This window comes from Salvia miltiorrhiza, unplaced genomic scaffold (genome assembly GCF_028751815.1).
Source record: "Salvia miltiorrhiza cultivar Shanhuang (shh) unplaced genomic scaffold, IMPLAD_Smil_shh original_scaffold_282_1, whole genome shotgun sequence".
NCBI lineage: Eukaryota > Viridiplantae > Streptophyta > Magnoliopsida > Lamiales > Lamiaceae > Salvia > Salvia miltiorrhiza.
Window position 1 is genome coordinate 229,883 of NW_026651518.1, and position 10,423 is coordinate 240,305.

The 10,423-nt window shown below is 37.1% G+C and overlaps 1 protein-coding gene across 18 annotated transcripts; it reads right to left on the reverse strand.

Moving 5' to 3' along the window:
- Positions 1 to 549: 549 nt before the first annotated feature.
- LOC131003870 (probable disease resistance protein At1g58390) lies at positions 550 to 9,483 on the reverse strand. Of its 18 annotated transcripts, none has more exons than XM_057930424.1 (7): positions 9,164 to 9,482; positions 8,964 to 9,011; positions 7,632 to 8,663; positions 4,463 to 6,424; positions 1,419 to 1,497; positions 1,263 to 1,322; positions 550 to 1,170 (listed from the first exon to the last, which is right to left on the reverse strand). In XM_057930424.1, exons 3-4 carry the CDS (start codon positions 8,644 to 8,646, stop codon positions 4,614 to 4,616), a joined length of 2,826 nt encoding a protein of 941 aa, XP_057786407.1. In that variant the 5' UTR covers positions 8,647 to 8,663; positions 8,964 to 9,011; positions 9,164 to 9,482; the 3' UTR covers positions 550 to 1,170; positions 1,263 to 1,322; positions 1,419 to 1,497; positions 4,463 to 4,613. The 18 variants fall into 18 exon arrangements, with proteins under 18 accessions (XP_057786407.1, XP_057786412.1, XP_057786408.1 ...); XM_057930429.1 differs by having other exon boundaries at positions 1,263 to 1,342; XM_057930425.1 differs by having other exon boundaries at positions 4,447 to 6,424.
- Between the last annotated feature and the right edge of the window lie 940 nt (positions 9,484 to 10,423).

The window sequence follows — 10,423 nt, forward strand, 5'->3', positions numbered from 1 at the left end:
CCTACTCCCTCCGCCCCCCAAACATCTTCCTAAGAAATAGTGACACGAGTTTTAATAAAATTTAGTTGTGTATTTGATGAATAAAGATTGGATCCCACAAAAAATAAAGATTGTAAGAGTAATAGTGAGTACAATTATTTCCAAATGCTGGTTAGGAAAATATTTTGAGGACGAACTAAAATAAAAAGATAGAAAGATGTTTGAGGGACGGAGGGAGTAATTCTTTGAAGGAGATTGCAAAATATCCAAAATGGAACCTCTAGTTTTAATTGTAATTTTCAATTTCTATTTAATTATTTTAATTTTTGAATGTAAATTTAATAAATTTTTTGAATTTAAAATTCAATTTTATTTTATTTAGAATACAATTTTTAAAAAATGGATTGAAAATCTATAGAGCCTCATGTTACGTGGGATAAAGGAAGTACAATTTAACTCATCTTTCGATATTTTTCCCTTCTTCTCATGATAAACTTACGATCAAAGAGAAAATTATACTTTTAGCACATGAATAATCTGAAAGGAACTTTCCATGAAGCCAGAAAACAGTGACGCATACTGAAACATGACTTAAACTGCCAACTTCAAATACACAAACACGCCAGTAAAAACTGTATATTTATACAGCAAAGGAAGTACATGCAAGGCGCAAACCCTAATTCATTACTGCGAGTCCTTACCAATAATAATAATATCAACAAAGAAAGCAAGAGAAGACCTTGTAGCAGCTTTTACACGGGCACCTCAAACAAGATCACAGTACATGGGCAGCTGCCTAATGGTGAAAACCATGACAGGTATCAGAGCAGCCGCGTATATCGGCACTGCAGCAGTCAGTTTCTTCCCTGCCACGAACGACAAGAGTATCGCGCAGCTATGCTTGAATGAAAACAGACAAGTCAACCCAATTAACAGCTTCTTCGGCAGGTCTTGCAGTAAAAAAGAGCTGTGATGGATGCGCGGAGCGGAGTGGGTAAAGCGATAGAAAGTTGATGGTCTAGGCCACCGGGGACCGTGGCTGATGTAGCGGATGCAACAGTGGGGACGACTGAGCATGATTCGGATGTTTTTGTCGGCCATTCCTGTCATCACCAAATGTTGGTATGTTGTTGGTGTCAAGAGGTCTCATCCTTAGGATTATGGTGAGTGAAACACAGATCTCTTCACATGCTGCATCGCAAACAATGAGAAGAATCGTAAAATGGAATTCAGAGTTACCATAACATCTCCCATTGCATCTCCATTGGCAAGTTATTATGTACCTCTTATTACTGGGAGCAACATGTGTTCCTTTGACTTCCGTTTTCACTTTGCCAAGATTACTAAATATTGGATCATCATTCTAAAAATGATTAAGAAGAATAAAGGCAATGTTAAAGAGACCAAAAACAGAACAAAAGCAGGTTTCACCAATTCACCTCTTCAATAATCTAGGAACAAAATTGTCTTTGGAGCATGGAATTCTCCTACTCTGTGATCCTTTCCTTTCTATATGTGCTGAGAAATTATAAAAAATGGCAAACAATAAATTAGGGTAACATAAAATTGCTTATTCTAGTAGCTTTCTTTGAAAAGTCTAATCCCCTCGTGCAAGAGAGAACTTTTATGTATTAGTACATACCAACAAGTGATAACGTGATCATTGAGACTATATGATGTATGTTATATTTAAATGACAGACACATCATAAAATATAATTTGTTAAAAGGTCCCATCATAACTTAGGCAAGACAAATATCTGTGAGATAACATCACAGACTAGGGCTAGGCTAGGCCTAACATATACAATCAAACCAAATAACGCATATATATATATATATATATATATATAGGGGAGGGCTAAAATAAGTACACTTCTTAAGATATAAAATAAGAATCATTTTCAACTCTTAGATCATCAAGATCTACGGTTGATTCATCATTCTGTTGGATGAATTCATGGTCCTGAGTTCGAATCCCAAAGGTAGCAAAAATTTATTTTTCGCAATTCATACCTTTATACAACGAATTCATACGTGTTCTACATAAAATTCATCTATTTTTTCTAGTTCTTATTTCTTATTTTAAGAGGTGCTCTCAGGGTAGCACTTCCCTATAATATATATATATATATATATATATATATATATATAAAAGGTTAGGTTATAGTGAGAATGACTATCATCATGAGAAAATAAGAATAACGAATAAATCAATACATATATGGTTGAATAAGCTGTTCATAATGCATGAAGCTTATTCAACCTTATATACTAACTTATTCATATCAATTCTCATTCTCACAAAAGATTTGGATCATTTCTCTATATATGTGTACATATATATTGAAATGAAATCATGTAGTACCCAGGCATTAGGTAGTGCGTAGTACTATATCTAGACCACACATTTTGTTCATATAGACATACTAGAAACGCAATACATGGCAGAAGCCTCTAAGCACAAAAAACGTGGAGGGGTATTATTCGTAGATTCGAATAAATACATGGCAGAAGCCTTCCACGATTAATCCAGACGAGAATGTTTATTCGTGTGTTACATTGATTTATTCGTAGATTTATATTGACATATTATTTATTCCCATTTCACACGAATGATTCAAATAAATATCAGCCATAGGATTCGAATATCTCACGTTCCAAATTCATTCTCATTTCTCATCATATTTGACCATTCTCACTCGATCCTCTCTCTCTCTCTCTCTTGGAAATGGACTCCTCTCAAGATGAAATTGCAAGACACTTCTACCAGTACTTCAGATTGCCGACATGACCCTCTGAAAATTGATTTGGTTCAGATTATTCTACCAGAGAGAGGGACTAGAAATGGGCCCTGACTCGAAACAAGTTTCCATTCACTTGCTTTGATTGAGAGAAGGAAGAATGGAACTACCGCTTCAGAAATTTGTTGAGGAAAAGTCTCGAGCTCGAAAAACCAAGAAAGATCAATAAGAACTAAAGTTAGAGAAAAAAGAGAATGTTTCAAAGAAAATGAAAGTTGATGTTTCCGGCAAACATCAGAAGAGGGACCTTGTTGATGAACCGATCGATTTCTGCTGCAAGCTAAGACTCGGCGAAATCTCCTTCCAGAGAAAAGGCGAGTGTTGACATCGCCACTGATGTCGATGAAATTGAAGAAGTCAGGCCCAGAAAATTGTTCTGAGCAGATAAAGGCGAAGGAAAGATTGAGACAACATCTAGATCGATCCCTTGACGGACAAAGACAAGATCTAAAATCAATCTTCCTGAACAAGGCAAGAGCAATGTTCCACCAACACTGCCAAAGCCTGCAAAGAAGCAAGCTTCAGACTATTTGAAGCAAAGAAGAAGGAAACCTCCCATTCTGATGGAATCCACCAGTTACTAAGGTGTATGTTAGGAGAAAGAGAAGTGCAATGAGCGTTGGACAGGAGGAAGCGTGAGGAGCAGGAAGTTGAGAGAAACTGTTTAGTTAAATTAGTGCTCCCTCCGTCCCGTTAATAGTGGCTCAGTCCATAAAAGGAAACAATTAACTCTTGAAAAAGTGTGGATCCTACTACTTTACACCTTCTCCTTAATCTCCGTACCGGAAAGAAGTGAGCCACTTTTAGGGGGGCGGAGGGAGTGTTATTTATTATTTAATATTTTAATTCCTTTTTTTAGTAGGATACTACAGGATTCTTATTAGAAGTTTCCTTATGCTAGCAGGACTCTAATAATTGTTTTATATAAACCCGTTAGGGTCAGATCGTAGGAGAGATTATTCATTCTTATTCAATAAATTACTAGGTTAATTCAAGTATTTCTTCTTGAGTTGCTAGGATTTCTCGCAGGGTATCTCATCACACTCCTCATTGATCAAGCGCATAGGTAAATCAGCAATATCACCTCCTACACCCTCACCTTCACCAACACCAGCAGGTTAAATCCTATCACTGTCGCATAGCAAGTCCAGTTCTAGCCTAGCCCATAGCATAAATAGATTAAGCCAAACTAATAGATAACTAAATAAACAGCATAATCTTAAGGAATTTTAGTAGCACCGTGACAGTAATCCTCAGCATCTATCACCTTAGCCCAACAACAATAAACTCGAACTTTATCAGTATATATTATCTATCCACAGCTAAAGTGCTAAATGAGCTGTCTATCTTAGGGAATAATTTTCTATCCCTGCTTATAATTCAATAACAAATGGATTGACAATAACCGCTGAACAAGGAAACATGGTGTTACAGAAGTAATAAATACTTTTTTATTAATGTATCACACTAAGGGAAAAATTTAAGCAACTTGAATGAGCAGGCGTATAAACTTTAAACAGGAAACAGTCATTTAACAGAGCAAGATTTCAGTTTCATGCGTAAAATCAAGACATGATGCATATGAAAAAAGGCAGCAGAAGTTAAGCAGTCATGAGTGTGAATTGTGATTGCACTAACCATTACGAAGTAAAAATGCTATTAACCTGAAGCAAGAGCTACCTCATGAATAGAGATGGTCCAGCAAGACCCAGAAGCAGGATATTTTTAGAGCAGGGCCTACTGACTAAATGGGCAGTTCGGCCAGTAAGGCCAAACACGTTACCAACCAGTCCAGCATGAAATTGGACCAAGCCTCTTTTGACACCTGTAGTCATGAAATAGGCCAGTCGGTTGAGGGATGGTGACGAAAGGAGCATGGAAAACAGTGTTGAACTCCTCTCTTTCTCCCAGAAACCCATTTTCCAAATCCTGGAATTTCGGAAATTTCAAGTTCCTCCAAATTTGTAATAGATCTCAGTTCATCTTGAACCTTCCCCAACTTTGGACAGTGCCTGATTTCAAGCTCAGAAAGGATTGGCATGGCTCCTTTTTCAACTTTCCACTCTGTCAGATTTGGTAAACCCCACAACTGAATAGTTTTGAGCTTACAGAAGCCTGTTGCACGACAAGTCATTTTCTTCCCCACATAGGAACATGGCCATAAGCACAAAGATTCTAGGCAAGGCAGCATCTCCAGCATAAGCATTGGATCATCCTCAATTTTGCAGTTTCTCAATGTCAAGAACACGAGTCTTGGAAAAACTACTTGAGTTTCGATTTCTTGTTGCAGCTTCTGCATACGCATGTCTATCCACAAAGAATGAAGATTGGAACATGTGAACAGCTTCTTTAAAATTGGTACCTCTTGTTCTGAAGATGTTAACTCACAACCATCTTTGATGATAAGTGTAGATTCATGCAGATTATTCCAGTTAGTGTTGAGGTCATCAATGATTTCGGATAGGGTTTTTGTATCATGCACTGTGGCTCGAAGGCGCTGGAGATTCTTCATTCTCGACACAGATTTCCAATCATGGAACAAGCTGTCAAACCCAATCAGCGTCTCCAGCTTGTTAAGGCCTTCCAAACTAAGCTGGTAGGTTCTGGCATTGCTGGTTTTCCGGTAATCAGGAAGAAACAAGTGCTTTAACCGAATCAGTTTGTGCAAAACATTTGGTATTCGGACATCCCATGAATGGAATAGATCTAGCGTGCACAAGTATATCAAGTTGCTGATGGAGGATGGCAATTCAGTAAATACACAATTTCGCAAGCGCAAGTATCTAAGGTGAATTAGATTACCAATTTCTTTTGGTAACTTTCGTCGTTGGAAGTTGCAGCCTTCAAATACTAAAACTCTGACCAGTTTGAAGTTATGGAAATATTCAAGAACACTATTTGGGAAGTTGATTTTCCTCTGTTTTGAATGACAGATAAACTTGAGAGATCGAATGTGTTGGTTAGTTTCTTCATGAGTGGTCGTAAGTTGATCATGTTCTACTTCCACTTCTCCTCTAAAATGCATTGCCAAATATCGAGTTTTAATACCCAAAACAGATGGACTCAACACATCAAATCTTCCCCCTTGAGCTTGACAATTCACAACCTTGAGACGAAAGTCCTCCTTCTTCCCCTTCAACAAACATAGATCGCGTACGACATCATGAAGATGGCAGGAGACATATCGTTTACTTGATACAGTTTCCTGCGCTACAATTTCAACCATGCACCTAGACGCCAATTCACTCAAGTAGCATTTTGCAACATCCATTAACGTCTCCTCACTTGCTCGATTCTCAACTGATATCAAGCCTTCTGCTATCCACAACATGTACAGATTGTCACCATATATGTATTGATCCTCTACAAATTGACCCATATAAAGGAAACACGGTTTCAAGTAAGACGGTAGGTCCTCATAACTTAAATCTAGTATTACCGCATTGATCTTATTGTCCTGATCTGTGCTTCCAGCACTAAACAAGTAATCATCAATATTTTTATTTACCAACTCCCACTCCTTCAATGATCGCCGTTTGCTTAAGATCCCTCCCAGAAGAGAAATTACTAATGGTAGATACCCACAAATTTTCACCATCTTTTTACCAACTTCCTCAAACAATTCAATTTGAAGTCCAAAGTCTGCAAGATATTAAAGCATATGTATTTGTAAATTTTGAAAGCGTATCCGTGCTATAGAATGGAAAAACTGTGTTTAGTCTAATATTCAAAGGAAATAATGTTTTTCGTCCTTCAAACTGACTTACTTTCTCAGGCCCATTTTCCTTTCTATTTCAAAAATTCTAAAATTTAGTCCTTATATATATTTTAACTTTTAAGACATCAACTTTAATTGCTGGTCAGGATGAGTAATTCTACTAACTTACATTCAAATTGGGCAAAGGTTGGAAATGACTACACTTATGAATAGACAGGTTTGGAGAAGAATAATCACATCCAACTTCGCTTTTTTCTTATGTATTAATAGAAGAATGGAACTGTGTTTGAAATTATTACAAAAATAAAATAAAATACTATAGTTTTATAATATTTGAACATTAACCAAAATTATGATTTCAAGTCTGGAATACAATAACAAAACAGAATATTAATAAAAACTCATACCTATTTTCAGACCTTATTAAATAATTGACCCAATTGACAGGAACAAACTAATGTAAACTTAAAGATAACTATTATTAAATATTAATACATCTAATATTTCACATTTAAAAGAAAAGATTCTTTTTGGAAACCGAAATGTACATAGTGTTGGAGTAAAATTATAACATGATTTTAAAAGAAATTATTTCCAACTTCCAAGTTAAACCGTTTCATTCTTTTTGGTCTAGTTATGAAATATTAAGTAGTAATTTGATTTATAATCTATAATGTTTACAACTACAAGTACAAATCTACATAAGCACAACTGGTTGAGGGAAGTGATTGGCTGGCACAGGGCATAAAGGAAGAACAAGGAAAACAAAAACAAAAAAGAGGAAAATAAAGTTGCAGAAGAAAATTAATATTTAAATAAATGAAAACTGCTCGTCTATTAATTCCATCTGGGCATAGCACACAGTATTACCTCGTTGGCGATTTTGACTGACAGCACTTGACTGTGACTGTGTCCATGTTGATATTTGATTAAGTATTGTTCAAAAGTTGACTTAATATACCAAATTCAAGGACCAGAAAGCCTATACTTGGTTTAGTACATAAGAATTCATAACTGTGTAATAATGGGGATCAACACAAAAATTGTGATAGAATTGGTATAGTGACAAAAGTTAATACCAAAGCACAAATTAACACACAACGTCATGAGGATAACAATATGGACACCAACCTGGTGGGATGTAGTTTCTTGGGAATGCTTTGCATTTGAGCAGTTCCCAGCCATCAGCCATGCTTAGGAGCCCAAGTTTGTAAGATAATCCCACATCTGCAACATTCTGTTTTCGAGTTGTCATCAAAATCTGGCTATCTACAAAGACACCCAACAGACAATCCCGGTGTTCGATTTTCCAGAGATCGTCCAATACAATCAGACATCTTTTTTCTTTTTGGACTTGAAAGAGTTGCTCAACCAACTCTGTATCGCTTAGATGCATAGCATCTTCCTTCTGTTGTGGCATTAACTGCTTAATGACTTCTTCCAAAACAAATCTAATTTGGCATTGTTGAGTAATACAAACCCAAGCGAAGGAATCAAAAGCATGCTTAACATCGACATGGTTGTACACTTTCCGAACAATGGTTGTCTTTCCTAGTCCACCCATTCCCCACACTGAAATAACTCGGTTTAGGTTATCATCAACTGTAAGAGAAACAAGTCGTTTCAAATCTTCCTCCATTCCCACAAAGCAATCATTGGTTTCAAAAGAATATGTTTTTCTTTGCCATCTTTGGTTTTCACTTGCAGGACCTGAGTTTTCTTCTTGAATAATACTTCTTAGGCCATACTCGTGGATGCTTTTGTAGACTCTTCCAATAGCTGATCTGATTTCTGAAATCTCCCAACTAATCTTGTAGAGACTGCAGCAGCGATTTGGGAGACAAGAAAATCTTTGACAGAACTGTCTGATGCCTCTTCCACTTCTGGAAGAAACTTGAACAACCGAATACATTTCAATCACATCTTCAGCTTGGTACACAAGATCTCTGATTTCTAGAATCCAATAACCAACGCTCTTGCTTTTGTGTTGTCTTGATCTGTCAGTGTCTTCTAGCAGACACTGCATCTCTTTGAGCTGCGATTGCAATCCCTTCACTTGACTGCCCACCCCAGACAAGAATTTTGCTTCATCAAGCAGCAGATTCCGAAGGGTTTCTAAAGCAACAAGGATTGCTGATTCAGCCATTTTCAAATGATGATCAACTAGAAATATGATGCAAATGTATTATTTGTATGGGGGGCTGGCTAATAGAACGATGGAGAAAAAAGCAAATGAAATGCCAAATAAGTGCGTGCCTTTGTAGAGATGTGTTGTTGAATAGTGCCTTAATAATCAAGTCCTAACTTCCATTTTTTGGAACTTCTCCCACGAAGTGAAGAAAAGTTTGAAACTAGAAGCTCCACTAAGCATGGTCAAGTTTACATAACATCAAGTCTTGAACTATAGGTAGCTAGATTGGTTGACAAAATGGGAAGCAAACATAAACACAAAAGAGAAGCTACCTTTCTACCAATGCTCCAAGTGACCCAGTCCAAGTGAGCGAAATGTTGCTGTAATTTACATAAAACGACTTGAAATTAGAATGAAATTTCACTGAATTCCAACTACCCGAGGCCGAATTACACAAAAGTAAAGATCTCTTTTCTATAACACATCCGACTGTATTCATTTTTAATTTACTTAATATCGGCAAAGAAATTACCTAGAAACTGATATCGTCATTGACCACCCGATTTAGCTTTCCAGCCAGTTCTTTGAAGTTCATAATCGAAGGAGTGTAGGATTCAGAACCACCTCAATTGTGCAGACATCATAAGCAATAAAACACACTATTTTGAGCAACCACTGAAAAATCCAGCGCACTGTAAATAATGCGTTACCAATTGGGTAGCGAAAGCGGAGATTTCAGACAACTGATGAAATCTTCCCGCCTTACAAATCACCGGTTGATTGGGCAAAAGGTTATCGTACGGATGGGCATTTGTTTGGAGAGGTTAATGCCCAAGACCTCGGATTTGGGTTCGAGTGATCCGTCGCGCGATTTTTAAATTTTTTTATTTATTTATAGGGCAAAGGTGTAGATTCTCCCCTTAACTACACCCTCTAGAGCTTTTAGCCCTCCATAGTCGATCAAAGCGTGTTGACCTCCCCAAAGTCCCGGAAGAAGGGTGCAATTAGGTCCTAGGGTGAAACGGGCATTTAACGCCGTTCACTTAATTTTTTTTTATTTTATGTGGGCCCCACCCCTTCCAACGGTATTGTATTTAGGATTTAGGGTTCAAATAATAGAAACCCTAATTTACGAACGATCTTGTAGGAAATTGAGATAAATCGACAAGATTTTCTGCAATTGGGTTAGAGTTTGTTGAGTATACTAGGATTCGAGCTATTATCATGAGTTCGAGCTCAGGATTCGGGTCATCCTCGTTGCGTGGTAGACGGCAGATGATGAACGGCGATGAGGTTAGGTATTGCCATTGTAAATTTGATGGCAAGAGGTTGGAAGCTACGAGAATGACTTCATGGACGGACGACAACCCTGGGAGAAGGTTCTATGGGTGTTGAAATTGGAAGGTACATCAATTGCTTATCACTCATTTGGTTTTTGTGAAAAACATGGAATTAATACTCAGTTTTTGAATTCGCAGACCCAAAATTGTAGTTTTTTTATTGGTATAACGAACCAATGTGTGAAAGAGCTCAGAAAGTTATAAACGGATTGAAGAAGGAAAACATGAAGCTTGTAAAGTTGTATGAAAGTTCGAAGCCCCCCATGGATTTGGAAGCTGAAATTGATCATCTTTGGTCAGTAATTGCAAGTTGGAAAGAAGAGTCAAGGGGTGTTAGAAGGATAAGCCGTTTTCTTTTCATTTTTTTGATTATTTCTTGGTTTGTGATAATCAAGCTTGTTATATAGCATGAACTTTCTGAAATGATGTAAATCTCCAATCTTAGTCAATGG